At 38.6% G+C, this 18,393-nt stretch overlaps 1 protein-coding gene across 1 annotated transcript; it reads left to right on the forward strand.

Annotated features, from left to right (window-relative positions):
• Positions 1 to 1,449: 1,449 nt before the first annotated feature.
• On the forward strand, positions 1,450 to 16,198 carry srsf6b (serine and arginine rich splicing factor 6b). Its single transcript, XM_016232887.1, has 6 exons — positions 1,450 to 1,669; positions 9,156 to 9,337; positions 13,046 to 13,167; positions 14,602 to 14,804; positions 14,922 to 14,993; positions 15,087 to 16,198. Exons 1-6 carry the CDS (start codon positions 1,563 to 1,565, stop codon positions 15,535 to 15,537), a joined length of 1,137 nt encoding a protein of 378 aa, XP_016088373.1. The 5' UTR covers positions 1,450 to 1,562; the 3' UTR covers positions 15,538 to 16,198.
• Positions 16,199 to 18,393: the final 2,195 nt, after the last annotated feature.

The raw sequence follows: 18,393 nt of genomic DNA on the forward strand, positions 1-18,393 counted from the left end.
TGCACAATCAGCTTGTAACACTCCAAAGAGAAAGAACAACTTGAAATCGCATCACATGACCCCTTTAAAGAATCAATGTCAAGTAAATGTGATAATTCTCAGTCTAAATGATTTTTCCAAAGCCTCTGGATTAGTAGTTAATACTAAAAAAGTGAAATACTGTTTATCCATGATTCTGAAATGAAGTAAAGGATGTTGTTAAATACCTTGGTATTTAAATCTGTAAATCAGCCCAAGAAAGCATTTCTAAATTAAATTATATTCTGCCAGACGTACATTCAGTTTGTGGTTACAAAGAGATCTTACAATTTATGGCAGAATTTCGATGTCAAGTAAATGTGATAATTCTCAGTCTAAATGATTTTTCCAAAGCCTCTGGATTAGTAGTTAATACTAAAAAAGTGAAATACTGTTTATCCATGATTCTGAAGTGAAGTAAAGGATGTTGTTAAATACCTTGGTATTTAAATCTGTAAATCAGCCCAAGAAAGCATTTCTAAATTAAATTATATTCTGCCAGACGTACATTCAGTTTGTGGTTACAAAGAGATCTTACAATTTATGGCAGAATTTTGAAGGTATTTCACGCTTTGTTTATCCTTCTTTATATTGATTCTAACACTTGTAAATCTGTTAAATCTCTTCATTTTCAATTAAGGTGGAACACATAAAGCAAAATCCCGAACACAGCCGTAACCAAAGGGAGGGTGGAAGGTTTTAATGCTTTTTTTTACCTTTTAAATAAACTGGCTAAAAAAAGTTTGAAGGGGAATTCAGTTTAGTATGATTTTCCCGAGATGTGGACATGTACAGTTTTTGCTTTCTTGTGATTGTAAGTCCGCAAGGCTCGCTGTGAAGCTTTAGACTCATGGAAGCTAAACATATCCCCCTCCTCGTATTATTAGGAATAATCCGTGTGTTTATCAGCTCCTACATCTGTTTTCTTCCCCGATCGGTTCTTGTGTTTATCTCAGATTTAATAGGCAACAGTGGAGATGTTTATGCTTGTGTTGATTTTATTAATAAATATGGCATAAATGCTTCAAAATGGGACTATACTGTTCTTACAAATCCCATTCCAGTCTTATGAAATATAGTTTAATTATCCCTCAGCTGTTTATTCAAGGGGTTAATATGGATAATAAGTGTACAAACACATGTTTGAGGAACGTAATTACTGCTAATAATGCTTCATCTTTTAAAGCTTATGGAAATGTTAATTTTCAGAAGGCGTGGACAGTGCCAAACTAATGTGCGTTTAATAATGAAACAAAAGTCTTTCTCCACTCTGCTCTTTCTAAATTCAAATTTCATAAATTCTATTTATGTCTTTATAGGATATTTGCCCAGATGCTCTTGCTGTAAAGTTAATCTGTTTCTATTGTTTGCGATTTAAAAAAAAATAAGTGTGTTCGCGAGACCGTGGCAGGCCGGAAGTGACGTCTCAGACGCGGCCGTTAAACGGCTTGTTTGTAACCGCTAGGTGGCCGTTCCGCCGAGACCCACAGCGTGTAAAGCTGCGAGGGGTCGTGTGTTCGGTTATTATTCACTAAACCTCAACCATGCCGCGGGTGTACATCGGCAGGCTGAGCCATCATGTGCGAGAGAAGGACATACAGCGGTTTTTCGGCGGCTACGGGAAGCTTTTAGAGATCGACCTGAAGAACGGGTGAGTTTTATTAACGCGAGGCCGCGGCCTCATAATGACAACAGCTCTACATCTTCAATGCATTTTGTTGTAAAAAAAAAAATACTATTTGATAATGTATTGAAGAAATCGCACGCGATGGGATGTGTTTTAAGTGTTGAATGTGGTTCGTGTAAGTTAGTCGAGGTTCTTACCGCGTGTTCAAAATGGCGGAGGGTTTGTTGAGCCTCAGATGCGACCAGATGGTATTTATTAAAGCTGTTAAATTAGTCCGTGATTCTGAGACTCGGCATATCATTCCGAAGGGTGACCGTTTATGTAAGAGTTGGTCGACTGTAGTTAATACGGACACTAAACCTCGTTAGCAGCGCTGACCTAAATTAGCAAACGCTACAGCGACGCATCGGTGTTGGTGTGTCGGGCGCATTGTTTCTAACACACTTAATCGATGTATTTATAAATGCACATTTTGGATACATCTTGTGCGATTTCTCCATTATGTAGAATGGGGCCCGTGCAATTTCTGTATACGTGAAATACCCGGATGACCCCGCTACATCTGCCAGACCGCACAGCGTCTGTGCTGCCAACATGGCGCCGGACACCGAGCAGCCGAATGCTAGTCAAACTGTATTGAACAAAGCACTAATGCGAGTACATAATCAACTATTTTTATTTGGGCTACGTACAAAAACCTGTCAATTCAAATACTAGACAAATCAGTTGAATAAAAAAAAACACACACTACTGTGTAATACATGGATTTATTAGTGCTGTCAAACGATTAATCGCATCAAAAATAAAAGTTTGTTTACATTGTGTCTACTGTGTATGTGTATATATAAATACACACATTCATGTATATATTTAAGAAAAATGTTATGTTTATATATTTATAGGGATGTAGCGATTAACCGCGAGCCGGTTGACAATCGATTCAGATCAGTTGAGATGCTAAACAAATCGCGATTCAATTAGGGGTTGGAGTTTATATGAATGCATGTCTGAGGGGAAGTTCTTGCATATTTCGATGGTATTTTTTCTTTTCCTCTTGCTTCTGTATAATGCATATTAAAGTTCGGAAGTGCAGCGCTGCTTTGTTTACAGCGGAAACCAAGGAAATGCTTTAAGCGCCACCTGCTGGCAGAGTGCATCTGCATCTCATTCAGCTCCTCTGCTGTTTTTCATGCAAGTATTTTTTTATGCATAGTTTCACAAAACTGAAGTTAAACCATTCTGTTTTTGCTTCAAATTTCGAAATGATACAATCTAATTTAGATTAAAAACCGCTCGTGTTGCATGTGTGCTGCGTCTTTGTTTGGATCATGATTAAAATGCAGTGGTTGCCTCTAATTTTAAATGCAAAGAGCACAGACAAAGCCTTAGTTTGTTTATATGAAGAGATTTTATTTTATTTGTTAGTTATTTGATTTGAGGCTTGTTTTAATTTCAATTTAGTTGTTATTTACATTGTTTAAGTTGTTATTTAGCAGACGCTTTTATCCAAAGCGACTTACAAATGAGGACAATAGAAGCAATCAAAACCAACAAAAGAGCAATAATATGCAAGTGCTATATTAGCATATTATGATAGTCTTATATTTCAATTTCACAAAGAAATGTACAGTATTTTGTCCAAGCAATAATAAAAGGACACACTTAATTTATAATTTGTCTTAAGTCTAATTTTGTTAAAAAAAATCTTGAATCGAATCGCGAGTTGAGTGAATCGTTACTAGAGCCAGACCGATATGGGTTTTTGGGGGCCGATACCGATATTACAGAGTAAACGACAGATACCGATATATCGGCCGACATTCTTTGTGTAGGCTATATTATAGTACAGTATAGTCAAAAGTTTGGACACTTCCCATTCGTGTGTCCAAACTTTTGACTGGTACTGTATGTAGAATACAGTATATAGCCTACATAAATAGAATATATACACGTATACCAACACATTTTTTGCAATGATAACTCAAATGTGGTGATCAAACATAGGTCTATGTAATGGAGGCAGGGTATTTAACAATAAACTTTATTATTCAAAGTGAGTCTGACATCAGTGCACTTAACAGTAAACTTCATTTATTATAAGTAACTTGAGTAACACAAATAGATAAAAATACATATAACTTGAATTAAGATGGCAAGATACTGCCAAACCAACAGGGGCAGGTTTATGCAGGAAGCACAGCTTTTCCAAATGTAAACATCTAAAATTAATAAATAATAATAATGCTTTTTTTTTTTTCACAAACTCTTATGTATTTTCTGGTAATCCAGTAAACATGCAGGACATTCGTATTTAAATCATCCTCTAAACCTAATAACTGGTTGGGCCACCCTTAGCAGCAACAACTGCAATCGTTGATGATCTGAAACATTAAAGTGTGACAAACATGCAAAAAAAATTAGAAATCTGGAAGGGGGCCAACACTTTTTCACACCCCTATATATGTATGTACTGACCTGTTTTTTTTATTTATTCATCAAAAATAAGACATTCCATAATTCCACATTATACAGTCAACTCCGTTTTTATGACTGGAGCAAACGAATATGATAAGCTCATTGTGAGAGTAAAAGACGGGGACATTGATGTTTATTTACTTGGCATTGTGTCTCTCCAACTAGGTGACAACGTAGCGTTAAATCACCATTCAACAGACTCAAGCCACCACCGCACTGCCGTCTATTAGACTGCAGAAAGATACTAACTTTCCAATCTGCTACGTTACTGACTGTACTGATGAACTATGCTGTCACCGTGTCTGCGCTAGGGATGTGCGTGACGACTAATTTGACTGTCGTTTAAACAAAAGTTTTGTATCCGACTAGTCTAAAAGCAAGAAACCCCCCCCAAAAGATGGTAAGGGGAAAAAAACCTCTGTGCGTGTAGCATATATAATGGGGGTGAAACGATTACCGGTTTCACGATAAAATGCCCTGATGGTTAGTATTATCGTTTAAAATTTAATTATCATCAAAACAGTTTGATTATCGCGATTTTGAAAACTCGCGCTAAACCTTGTCCAGCCAGCATTAGTCTGACGCAGAAGCAGCATGGTTTTTTTGCACGAGACGAAATGGCGGAAGGCAGTGACGGCGCTCGGGAGCTTTTTCAGCCATCTAAGAGGACCAAATCAGTGGTCTGGTCGTATTTTGGCTTGTACAAGAGTCCTGAAGGCAATTTAATCGAGGATGGTCACCCTGTGTGCTGATCTTGCAAGAAGAAAGTCGCTGCAAAAGCGGGAAACGTATCAAATTTGCTCAGTCATCTTCGTGACCACCACCCACTGTTATATAGCGAATGCAAGGTAACTTTTACCTCAATACCAAAACTAACTGGGCAAATAATCGGACAAAAAATATTGATTAGAGATGAAATATTTCGTTATCTCACTTGTTTAACGCAAAGCTTCCGCGAAGAAAAGTTCTCAGCAAGGGGCTTTGAGCCAAGACGAACGAACGTTCAAACTATAAAGGTTGACATTTAGGCGAAGGGAATGACTGACCAAATGTTACCTTGACAACGCTGCACATGCGTGCAGCATTCAGTACTCATCAGTTGTTGCAAATAAATATTTATTATTATTATTTTATTCAAATATTGTCTAATTGTGCCTTATTTACTATTAAACGTTTTCAAACTAAACTTGCTTACGCTACCGTCTTATATCATATTTCTATCACTGACGAACTATGTTGTCTTGCATTAAAATAGACTAATTTAATTAGCCTATTCTATTTGTTTGTATGTGAACTGTAAATCAACCCCAACTTTGCTTTAAAAAGCATCACAAGATCTCCTAACCGAAGATCACATGATCACTAACGGAAATCACATTTATATGTGTGTGTGATTTTTATTATTAGGGCTTCATGTTAATTAATGTTTATGCAAAAAAAAAGTGCATATAGCTGCTAATTGTATTTGTTTTGTTGATTTTCAAATATAAAACTTATTGAAATGTTTTCAGTGGGAATCAGTTCTTTTTGAATATTTATCTAATTTTAACAAAATCGTGATAATAGTATTGATAATCGTGATAACTTTGGTCACTATAATCGTGATATGAAATTTTCATACCGTTACATTCCTAATATATAATGGCCTATATTTGAAATACTTAATCTATGAATCACACTGTCAAATCCCTGAAATGAATTCCACTTGCCGCACACTTGCCTCGCGTTATCATCACTTCATTTTAGGTGGTCGTTAAAAAGAAATAAGAGGATACACTCAACGTCGGTCAAAGCATAGCTTATTTATTCAAATCAGCTGGGGAAATGCAGAACAAGGGAAAATCAATCAATAGCCTGACAGAAATCTTAATCTTCATATAACGTTAGCCAACATATTAAAACAAGTCAAAAACAATAGGAAGGTTTATCAAGAAATAGCATTAAAATGGCTTTTAAAAACGTACTTCGTGTAGGCTATATTGTCTAAAAACAAAACAATGCCCATTTTACTTAAACCATGCATTATTTGTTCAGTGAAATTATCAACATGGTCTGGTGAATGACGGGGGACTTGAGGCGCTTAACAATAACATTTCTGCACTTGAACTAACGCGCTCGGCAGGAACTGAAGTCGCAGGCACGCAGAGATAACGAAAAGCAAGCCGATAGAGTTTCAGAAAGTGCCTGGACATCCTGCACCACCACCGAAGTGGGTCTTCATTAGAGGAACAGACAGCGCGGACGGGCTCGCAGGTTGTAGTGAATGACGTGATTGACATTTGCTGTCTTTGGCCAGCCTCTAAGCTAACGCCTACGTGCCTGTATTGAATATGATTACGCATCGCTCCAGTAGAGTTATTGTAAGACAATTTGACATTACACGGTTTATAGACAACTTTTCCGTTTCCTTCTAATTAAAAATAATCCCACACCTTCTCGTCTTTCGCATGGTCATTTTTGAACTCGCCGCAACTGACATGAAGAAAACGCATGTGAGGTCTGAGGTAAAAATGTAGTTTCCGCCCAGATAAACTTTGAAAATTTTATTTTTCAAATGTTTTATTTTGACTTATTTAAAATGTTTTAAATGCAATGTTAAAATGATGGTAATTTGAATGATAAAATCATGTTTTTGTTTTACTTTTCTTTTTCTGTCGTGTAATCGACTATTGTTTTCAGTGTCGACTAGTAGGAGCTGTACCGATTAGTCGACTAGACCTGCGGTACAAAGATGCTCCATACATGCAACTACATCCCTAGTCTACGCCGCAACTGAACGCAACAGACCGCGACAAAGTGCCAGTTGAAAATAATTTGAACTTCTGTCAGCACGTCATGAATAGAACGAGGCATCAGTTTACTGAATCCGGTGTAGACAACATAATGGGTTCTATTCTACACCAGACGCGAGCGGGGCGGCGTGACAAAATACAATACTATTATATTGTATTTTGTTGTGCAATGTGATAAGCATGAGTTCTAGGCCGCGGCGCGGCTGGTAAACACCAGCGTTAAGTGGCCGCGATCAGCTCCGGTGGCTGTAACAGACTTAAATGTGCCGCAGACGCATGCCGTGATGCGCAGATCAGCTCTAGTCTCTAACGTCACTGAATCTGCTGTTAAAATGAACTAAGAATTAGAATCACTGTGACGTGACGATCAAATATATGTGCGGGTGGGTTGCGGCCGGATAATTTGAAGCAGCAGTCTCGGGTGAAGTTTGAGCTCATCCGCGCATCTCTACATTACACTGACCTGGGTCACCAGTAGCAAACAATGGAGTGAGCTCTGCTGGACAAACTAAGTAATTACACCATTCAGAAGCATTTAATCTGCGCTATATGTAATGTGAAAAAAAAAATTCATATCGGCGGCATATTCGCCGATACGATATATCGGCCGATAATATCTTCTAAATGATATATTGGTCGGGCTCTAATCATTACTTCCCTAATATTTATATATGATATAATTTATGAATATAAATATATACACATAAATGCATGTAAATATTTTCAAAATGTATTCGTGTAATATATTAACAGCACTAGTATTTATGCATGTGTGTATATACTAGGGATGCTCCGATCCGCCTTTTTCGCCTCCGATACCTAGGGTTCGGTATTGGCCGATACAGATACCGATCCGATACCAGTGAAGTTTTTCCCCATTTAAATAAATGTAGAATTTATATATCTCTTTGTGGTACTGATAATCATTTGTTCACAATCTACTAGATACAGACTACTTCATTATAAAGAAAAATAAATATGAAAAAATATAGGCCTATGTATATTTATAATCTGACAATTTATCATAAACTAGGTTAGTGGATAATTCGTCAGCAAAAGTTATTCTAGAAAAATCGGTGCACAATTTTAGAAATCCAAATATTTAGTGAAAAAACTATTTTGTAGGGAACAAATAAAAGTATTGCACTAAATATGATAAAATGTTACACATTGCTATTTGTATTATAAAATGCATTCATTAAAAACATTCATGAATGTATTTATGTACAAGTGTATATACTATAAAATTAAAATACATTTCTTTTTAAATGTATAGCATATTTTTTTTAATAAGGTCACAGACATCCGGTAGCAAGTAACAAAACAACATTAAAGTCCTTTTTGCAAAATCATAGACATGTATTTACAAATCAAGTATAATGGGAACACAGAATGATCTTGGAGAGAGCTTTACCGAGCTGACTGCTGTAACCGAACGCGACCAGGGTTTAAATGCTGAACGAATGACTGACAGCCACAGCGGAGAGAGGGGTTTGTGTGAACTTTAATGTAAGGACTTAAATATTCAAATGTAGCTCACATTAAGCTATCGTATGGCTTCAGAAGTAACACAGAATAATTCGCACAATCGAGAGGATACGCAATATCTATCGTATTAAATAAAATTGCAGTACACCAAAAATAACAAACAAACAATCTATATATATATATGTGTGTGTGTGTGTGTGTGTTTGTTTGTTTTCTTGGTGTACTGCAATTTTATTTCAATAATAATTGGAGTCCACTGGAACGGGGCCTGACCACTCTTTCAGTGGCCTCGGTTCCAGAATTAATTTTTACCGTAGGAATTTTGAAAGTTTTAATTGAAGTGTTATAAGCCATGAAACAAACCAGGCAGACGTGATGTGAGTCACAACGTTACAAACTTTGATTTGATGCTTTGAACAACAGTTGTATAAAAAATTGTCTTTGATCTTCCAAGCTGTTTAATGCCACTCAGCGGGTGTTGCATACATCAGTCCAAAAGAAGTTAAATAAAGCGCATCCATCCATCACACGGCTTTGGGGGGTGAACAAAGGCCTCCTGTAGCGAATCGATTGTGTTTTTGTAAGAAAAATATCCATATTCAAAACGTAATAATCACTTTAATCTAGCTTGCGCTCACTGTTGTTAACGGAAGCAGCTCCGGGAGGATGATGTAAGATGTCGGCGTATCCCTTTAAACCATCGTAGAGAATTTTTTTTGTTTTTGTTAACCAAAGGTATGCTTATTTAATTTCAGCTATGGGTTCGTGGAGTTTGAGGACACCCGTGACGCAGACGATGCCGTGTACGAGCTGAATGGTAAAGATCTGTGCGGGGAGCGTGTGATCGTGGAGCATGCGAGAGGACCGCGGCGGGACCGAGATGGATATGGTGGGGGTTATGGGGGCGGCGGTGGCGGCGGCGGCGGCGGCGGTCGCAGTAAGTACAGTCTCGGTCATCATCTCAACAAAGCTGTTGTCTTGTTTTTTTTTTCTTTTCTCTTTTTCCCTCACTCAGGCACAAGAAAAAAGTGGAGGAGAATAATAAGTGTTTTTTTTTTTTTTTTTTTTTTTTTTTTAATTCACAGTGGACTGTCAATAGCACCTGCATCCAGTGACTAACTACATTTCTCTGTTAAAGTCTGAAGTACCTGTGGTCCGGATGGAAGGCTGTTGGGATCTAATGTTCTTTAATGAAATTGGTTTTGAAATGTGACGTTTTTAAATGGGACTCCCTCAAAAGATGCCTCTGCTTTTGTAGTTTTGGCCCATTTTAAACGCCAAGGGTCATGAGAATGTGCAGTATAACTTGAGTAATCTTCAAAAGCCAGGGAGAGTGACTAAATATGTTTACATGTCAGATAGTGGGCTGTTTCCACTCTTTATTGGCCCATATCTAAATCTATTCTAGCCGATAGATTTAGTAATCAGTTGATGTTTTCTGAAGCCTCGCTGGCATGTAACAGTATGACGTGTGACGATGCGATTTTGTGTTTACATCTGAATTCAACATTAACAAAAGTCCTTGATGTTTCAATTTAAAAGAGTCCGGTGCGGGCTGAGTCCGAGTCCATTGAGGCTAAGATGACTGCCTGTCCCGTTTGGCCTTGGCTTTCACCTTACAATGTGTGTGTGACCTTTGCCCTTTGACCCTTGGCTGACCTAACCGGAAGCCATGATGACAGCTGCCTTTTGCCAATAGACCAGGGTGATGGTGAGGAAACCCATTGGTTTTTATGTTGAACGAAATATTGGTCTGGTTAAACACATTTCTGTAGCTACCCGCTAGTTTTCATTTTACTTTTTTCTTTATTAAAAAGAGCAATGGGCTTCCCTTGCTATGTCTTGTGCTGTCGCTGTTCTGTCAGTAGACAGGAAACATGTCAGCATCTAATGCAAGTAGTCCTGGTTATTCATTTATTTATTTTTTTGCGTTTTTTTTCCCCCGTTCTGTTTGTTTTCATGAGGGTTATTGTAGGGCTGGGTATCGAGTTTGATACTTTTTAGGCACCGACCGAATTGCCTCTACCATCGAGTATCAAAAAACGTCTCGTCGTTCGGTACCAAATTTCGATATCTAAGGGGTTAATCCCATCAGCGTCAGTGAGCCAATAAGCCTGCAGCACTAGCCGGTGTGTTTGACTAGAAGAGGTGCGGAGCAGATCGATCATCCACGAGAGCGATTCGAAAGCGCACGGAGCGGTCTGCTCTCTTTAGCTCTCGTAGTTCTAATACACCGATCGGTCTGCACAGTCGGTCCGCGTCAAGTCAAACACACCTACTAGTTTACACCGGTTACACTCGGAGATGTGGCGCACACATGAGGCTGTAGTGTGAATGCGTCCCAGCCCCCTTAGATGTAAGGCTACATTTACACTGGTGTGTTTGTTTTAAAATGAAAACAACCCTCGTCATACTGGCGTTTCCACTGCGTTTCAAGCCGGCTTTCCACTATCCGACAAACGACAAGTGACAGACGGTCATTCATTTTCAATGGAGAGTAGCGTGGGAGCTGCGTGGAGTTCCGATCATATGCCGATGTCCGTTCATACTAACGTTACACGACCGAAAGCACGTGTTGTGACCATTCATGCAAACTGTAGCATCATGCTACATAAGACAATAAATAAGGTTTATATTCCACTTTTACTCAAAACTCACTTTAAACCACCATCGAGTGTTTGTAATAACTTCCGATTGCCGTCTAACAGGGCCGGATTTACGCATAGGCATTCTAGGCACGTGCCTATGTTCGTTTGTCCAGGGGGGCCCAAACACGATGTGCATAAAATATTTTTGTTATACTATGGGCTATCTACAACAGTAAGAGAACAAAAACCCCAGAAGACATTGAGCAAATAAATAACAAACAATAGGTTAAAAAATGACAAAATATTTCCATATCTTCCACCTTTTTTTTGTCGGCTACGGAAATCACGCTTTTTCTCCCAGTCTCTCTCTCAGACGCAGACACACGCGGTGACGCGAACAAACTTCTTTCTCAGTTCTCAAACAAATTAAGAACTACATTCGATTTTTATTTACTAAACGCAAGCGCTTATTGCGATAGAAAACACTGTTTCCACTGGTGGAGTTCCGATCATATGCCGATGTCCGTTCATACTAACGTTACACGACCGAAAGCACGTGTTGTGACCATTCATGCAAACTGTAGCATCATGCTACATAAGACAATAAATAAGGTTTATATTCCACTTTTACTCAAAACTCACTTTCAACCACCATCGAGTGTTTGTAATAACTTCCGATTGCCGTCTAACAGGGCCGGATTTACGCATAGGCATTCTAGGCACGTGCCTATGTTCGTTTGTCCAGGGGGGCCCAAACACGATGTGCATAAAATATTTTTGTTATACTATGGGCTATCTACAACAGTAAGAGAACAAAAACCCCAGAAGACATTGAGCAAATAAATAACAAACAATAGGTTAAAAAATGACAAAATATTTCCATATCTTCCACCTTTTTTTTGTCGGCTACGGAAATCACGCTTTTTCTCCCAGTCTCTCTCTCAGACGCAGACACACGCGGTGACGCGAACAAACTTCTTTCTCAGTTCTCAAACAAATTAAGAACTACATTCGATTTTTATTTACTAAACGCAAGCGCTTATTGCGATAGAAAACACTGTTTCCACTGATTAAGAAATATTTTTGTTTGCTTGGGTGGTAATATTATATTAATTATATTAATAGGGAAGGGGGCACAAAAATTTGTTTTGCTTATGTCACGAAAAGAGGTAAATCAGGCCCTGCCGTCTAATGTGTTTTGGCCATGTAATGTAGCTGAAATGAAATGTTATTAGCTCTGAGTCAGAGCAGCGATCATGGAAGAGAGAACACAAGCAGACAGCGCTGGAAGCTGCTAATGCTCATCAGTAAATCAGTGGAAAATAAATAGAAATCATGATTCTGTCTGAGCTATGCGTTTTAAAACGAACACGCGCTAGTGTAAATGTAGCTAACAGATGTGTAAACTGAAGACTATTTGAAGACTTTATTAAAACTATTTTGCACTGATTTGTGTTGGTTACGTTTTGTTGCTTTGTGCAGGGGCTCAGATGAGTCTTTGAGATTGTATAAACATCAACAAGCTGAAAAATAAAACCAAAGCTTTTTTTTTTTTTATATATATATAGATGTAATCTTGTTCAAATTGGTATCGAAAAAAAGTATCGTTCAGGAACCGGTATCGATATCGAAAATGAGAACGATACCCAGCCCTAGGGTATTGTGTACTTGTTTGCTGTCTTTATAATTGGGGCTCACGTTAAAACCTGTGTCACTGGAGCGGTATTCACGTCCAGAGCATTGCTGTTCTTGAGCTGTTGGGTGAAGACCAGCAATGCGACCTTTGACCCCTTCAGAGGGACTGATTGAACAAATCCAGTGCAGTCATACATTTTGTTTGTTTTTAGTAGTTCCACAGTAATCGTTCCCTTCAGAACTATGTGGTGCTGAGGTCTTATGTTTATTTGGGTGTGACTATTCAGTGGGGTGGGATGGGAAGACTCCATTTTCTCATGCCTTAACATCATGCTTTATGCAGATGTCTGAAGAGGTTGCCTTGTGCGCTTTCTGGATTGCGTCTAATTCTGTACTGATTGTCTCTTGGCTTTTGTCTGAAGGCAGTAGTGGTTATAGCAGCAGGAGCCGAAGCGGAAAAGAGAAATATGGACCTCCGGTTCGGACGGAGTACCGACTGATAGTGGAGAACCTGTCCAGCCGCTGCAGCTGGCAGGATCTCAAGGTGAGCGTGGGTTCATGTTTTCAAAAGTGTCCAAAAAATTAAAATATTGCAATGAAATGACAATGGATTAGAGTGTTCGTTTAGGGTCTGTTTACACCTGGTCACTTCATGCGTTTTCTGATTGGATGGCTATCCGATCATGAAAACGCCTGGTGTAAATGCCCTCGGATTTAAATCTGTTCTCGAAATCTCATTCCAGATGAAACTGGACAAGTGTAAATGCATCTGGTTGTTGAAACGGCATATGTAAATTTTAATCCTCCCAAAATCTTAATGTCTGATAGCATGTTGTAGGCCAGTGGTCTCAAACTATTCCTGGAGGGCTACAGCTCTGCAGAGTTTAGTTCCAAATTACACCTGCTTGGAAGTTTCTAGTGATCAAGAAGATCTTGATTTTGGGTTATAGGGTATTACACTTTTAGGCAGATATGACGCGCTAATGCGAGACGCATCACCACAGATGAGAGTGGGTCTTCAGTAAGCCGATGCACAAACTGCCGTAGATGAAACTGAAAGTAGATTGTAGACCCAACACAATCATTCATAAAAAGTAGTAAGACAAACTTACCTTCCCAGTGCTGATGGCTGTGGTCTTTGGTCTTGAAATCAGCTGATAATCAATAAAATTCAGCATGTGTCTGTTGCTTTCGTTGACGTGAACTATCCAATTAGAGAAGGGTGTAAACAGACCCTTATATTACATCAAAGACTGTAAAATACCCAAGACATGTCACTCGTATAGTTTTGAATGGGGAAAAATACAACGCTCAATATGGCCGCGCTATCGAAGGAAGCCTCGCCAATTTAATAAAAGAGCCAATTGCTAATCTGTGAAGTCAGCACGTCACTGCTGTTAGAAGCATCCTGAGATGTACACTTAGGACTGCGTATGCGCACTGGCTGATCTAGCCTGAAAAATACGCTCTTTTTTTTTTTTCTTTTTTTTTTATGCTATTGTAGTGGAGCATTAGGTACGACATTTACAGGTGCATCTCAATAAATTAGAAATTTGTTGAGATGGTGAATTGGTGGGTTTTTGTGAAATGTGAGCCAAAATCATCACAATTAAAAGAACCAAAGACTTAAACTACTTCAGGCTGTGTGCATTGAATTTATTTAATACACGAGTTTCACAATTTGAGTTGAATTACTGAAATAAATGAAATTTTCCACGACATTCTAATTTATTGAGATGCACCTGTATGAGGCAGTTGTTCGATTTCATTGGTGATTTCAAATATGAAATTTAATTGTAAGCTTGGTGAACAGTTTGAGAATTTGATGTTTCCCCATTCAAAGAGATCGGAGCTGCACTTGCATGCCCGAGCGGCATTTCAAAGATGACCGCCGAGTGACATGATTTGTCTTAAAGGGACTTTGATTACATGCAACCTTAGTATATTTAATTGGAGGCCTTGTTGTTCTTGACTGTAGGACTTCATGCGTCAAGCTGGAGAGGTGACCTATGCTGATGCCCACAAAGAAAGGACCAATGAGGGTGTCATTGAGTTTCGCTCTTACTCCGATATGAAGAGAGCTTTGGACAAGTTGGATGGCACTGATATCAACGGAAGAAAAATCCATCTTGTGGAAGACAAGCCTAGACGACGTCGCTCCTACTCCGGGAGCAGGTCAAGGTCAGGCCTTCAGTTCCTAGCTTCATCTCACTTGGTCTTTGCACACACATCTGTGTTTATTCTGGTAAATGTCTGGGGTTTTTGTAGGTCTCTTGAATTGGACGTTGTGTTTTATAGGTCTCGCAGCCGACGCCGTTCTCGCAGCAGGAGCCGCAGGAGTTCACGAAGCCGTTCCAGGTCCAGATCTCGGTAGGATTGTGCTTTTTTTTTTTTCTTTCTTTTTTTTTGTGTGTAGTTAAAATGTGACTGCTTTTCTAACTGGCTTGTGTCTGTGTTTTACAGCTCAAGGTCCTGCAGCAAGCACCGCTCTCGTTCCAGGTCTGGTCGCAAGTCCCGGTCCAGGTCTAGGAGAAAGTCTCACTCCAAGTCCCCAACAAAGTCCCGCTCCAGGAAGTCAAAGTCTCGTTCCCGCTCGCGTACGCAGAAGTCACGCAGTCGCTCCACCAGCCACAAGTCCCGCTCTCGCTCCGATGCCCGCAAATCTCGCTCCAAGAGCCGCTCCAAAACAAAGTCGGAGAGGGATTCCAGGAGCCGCTCCAAGGAGAAGTCGGTCAGTAAGAAGTCCCGAAGCCGCTCTGCTTCTCCAAGGGAGAATGGAAATGGAGACCGGGCCAAGTCCGCTTCTCGTTCGCCGTCCCCTGAAGAGAACCGCCGTCAGTCCGAGTCGCCCGGCAAGCGCTCTGCTTCACGTTCGAAGTCTCGTTCCCGCTCTCGGTCTGCCTCTCAAGACTAGTGTCTCGCCGACTGGTTTACACAGCAGGAATACGTCATGCACAGTTCAGTGTTAATCGATCATTCACAGCCTATGAACATTCACCAAATGATTAAAGAGGCTGCAGCCCTGTTTAGTGTTTGATTACGGTGCTGTTTTCAACATTGCATGAAAACAGTTGCATACCAGAGCCCCCCCCAGAATTTGTTTTCCTTTTTATCATTAGTTTATAACGTTTTGTGCTTATAAGTATTGCTCAGGCTGTTGTTTGTATTCGACTCTTTGCTATGGGGCGTCTTTAAAAGGCTCTTCGTGTTTTTGCTTTGGTGTGGGGTTCGAGGCGGCTTTAACAATATCTTATAGCCTAAATTTGATAGAATGCATAATTATTTTTGCAGCTGTCCTTTTGTGTAGTTAACAAGATGTGATAGTTGAGTGGCTGGCTATGGAAATGCTTCCTCGCTGTGTAGTCATTCATATCTTTTGCCGATAATTTTCCTGGAAGCTTTTTGTTTCTCTTTAGTGCTTTGGATCATCTTGAACTGTCATTGTGAATTTTTTTTTTATTTTTTTTTTTTTACAAAAAAGTTTATTACATGACTTTCAGTGTGTTCTCCTGTGATAGATCTCATTTTTAAAATGGGTTTTTGAATATTTTCCAGTGTTTTAGTTAAATAAACATTTAATTGGTTTTGAGTGTTGCTGCCTTTTCTTTCCTGAAATATGAGTAGATATTGACCATATGCTTGAAGACTATTGCTGCTTTTCCCTCACACATCTCTGTATGCGTCACACCTAAAGTATATTGTGCTCCAGTTGAAACCTCTTTCCTCTGCTCTGTTTTTTTCCTGCAGTAAGGCTGAACTCTAGGCATGTCAAATTTTTTTTGTACACTTTTCACATAGGTGAGCGACTCAGTGAGCCACGTGATTTGTCAGCTGTTTTTGACCGCTGTGGTGGAACTTTTTTTTTTTTTGGTCTTGTCATTGAACAGAAAGGGAGCCCCTACCAAGTATTGAGTACATGTACAGTAAATGAACATACTTTCCAGAAGGCCAACAATTCACTAAAAATGTTTTTTTTATTGGTCTTATGAAGTATTCTAATTTGTTGAGATAGTGAATTGGTGGGTTTTTGTTAAATGTGAGCCAAAATCATCACAATTAAAAGAACCAAAGACTTAAACTACTTCAGTCTGTGTGCATTGAATTTATTTAATACACGAGTTTCACAATTTGAGTTGAATTACTGAAATAAATGAAATTTTCCACGACATTCTAATTTATTGAGATGCACCTGTACATACACACTCCCTTGCCTTGCGTCACTGTTGGACAATAACCAATAAATGATTTGTTAATGTACTACAAACAGTAATTTTTTTTATTATTTTTTTTAAATCACAAGGCAGAATAGTTTCTGTACAGTAATAAATGCTATGTCAAGTAGCACCGAATTGTTCGTATACTTTATTACCTGGAGATGATTTTAAAAAGCACAAATAAACCATATGTATATATATAACCTTACTGTTGTCATCTCCCTGCATTAAATAAACCTTACATTTAAAAGGCAAAATACAATTATATTTTGTATTTTTACACAATGTAATATTCTGTTTATCAAAACCAATAAATCTCATTAAGTTAGTGTTTTTATGTATTTTCATATTTATTCCAAAATAATAAAAGACGGTAATAATATAAACAATATATTTTATTTGTCAACTGATGTTCAGCTGTTCTTTTTAGCTTTACCAGCGGGTGTCGCTGTTGGACAGTTATTTTGTAAAAAATAGTGACTTTAAAGGGGTCATATGATGCTTTTTTTAAAGATCATTATTTTGTGTATTTGGTGTAACAGAATATGTTGACATGCTTTAATGTTCAAAAACACATTATTTTTCAAATACTGTACATTTACTGCGGTGGTGGTGTTTTTAAAATGATGCAAAGTTCCCACAATTGTATTATTATTATAAATTTTTATGTATCAGTTGCCATAGTTCTTGCCAGGAGTCACGATCGTTTGTCGCCGTTTCTGCTGTAAACTACGCTGTTTTGTTTGTAAATAAAAGATTTGATGATGCATATTATATACCAGCAAGCAGATACGATCAGAATGTAAACCCAATAAGCTAAATTGCATAAGCATTTTCCCATAAAGAACATACACGCACATAAGGAGTGCCAGATGTCATGTCAATTAATGTTAAATGTTATATATGCACAAACACAAACATGTCATGGAATGGCAGGAGAAAACAAGGATAAATCCAAGTGCAGTTTATTAAAGTATAAAATAAACAGAACAGAAACGTGGCAAAAGGTAATCCAAAACACAGGGAACAGATAACACGATGTAACCTTAACAACATCAAACACAACATCAGATATGAAATAATACTGCAGCAAAGACAGACAGAGTGAGCATGGTATATGTAGTGATGGGATGATGAGTAAATGACTAACAGGTGATCATGATCAGAACAGACTGACAGGCAAGGGACTGTGGGAAATGGAGTTCAACACATGTAACACAGAAATGGGAGAGCGCCCTCAAGTGGCCAGTCCAGGGCACCACAACCAGACACTGTGACAAAACATTTATTTAATGTAACACTTTAGTTATTAACTAGTTGCTTGCATATTACTATATTAGCCGTTTATTAGTACTCATAAAGCACATACTAGTGCATTATTATGCGTGACCGTATTCTACATCTTACCCTATACCTGAACAGTAATTAATAGTTTATTTAGGCAAAAGTCAATAGTTAAGTTAATGGTGAGAATTGGACCCAAACTAAAGTGTGACCATATATATATGTGTGTGTGTGTGTGTCTGCCTGTGTCTGTGTGTGTGTCTGTGTGTGTG

This window comes from Sinocyclocheilus grahami, unplaced genomic scaffold, assembly GCF_001515645.1.
Source record: "Sinocyclocheilus grahami isolate Dianchi unplaced genomic scaffold, SAMN03320097.WGS_v1.1 scaffold420.1, whole genome shotgun sequence".
Classification (NCBI taxonomy): domain Eukaryota; kingdom Metazoa; phylum Chordata; class Actinopteri; order Cypriniformes; family Cyprinidae; genus Sinocyclocheilus; species Sinocyclocheilus grahami.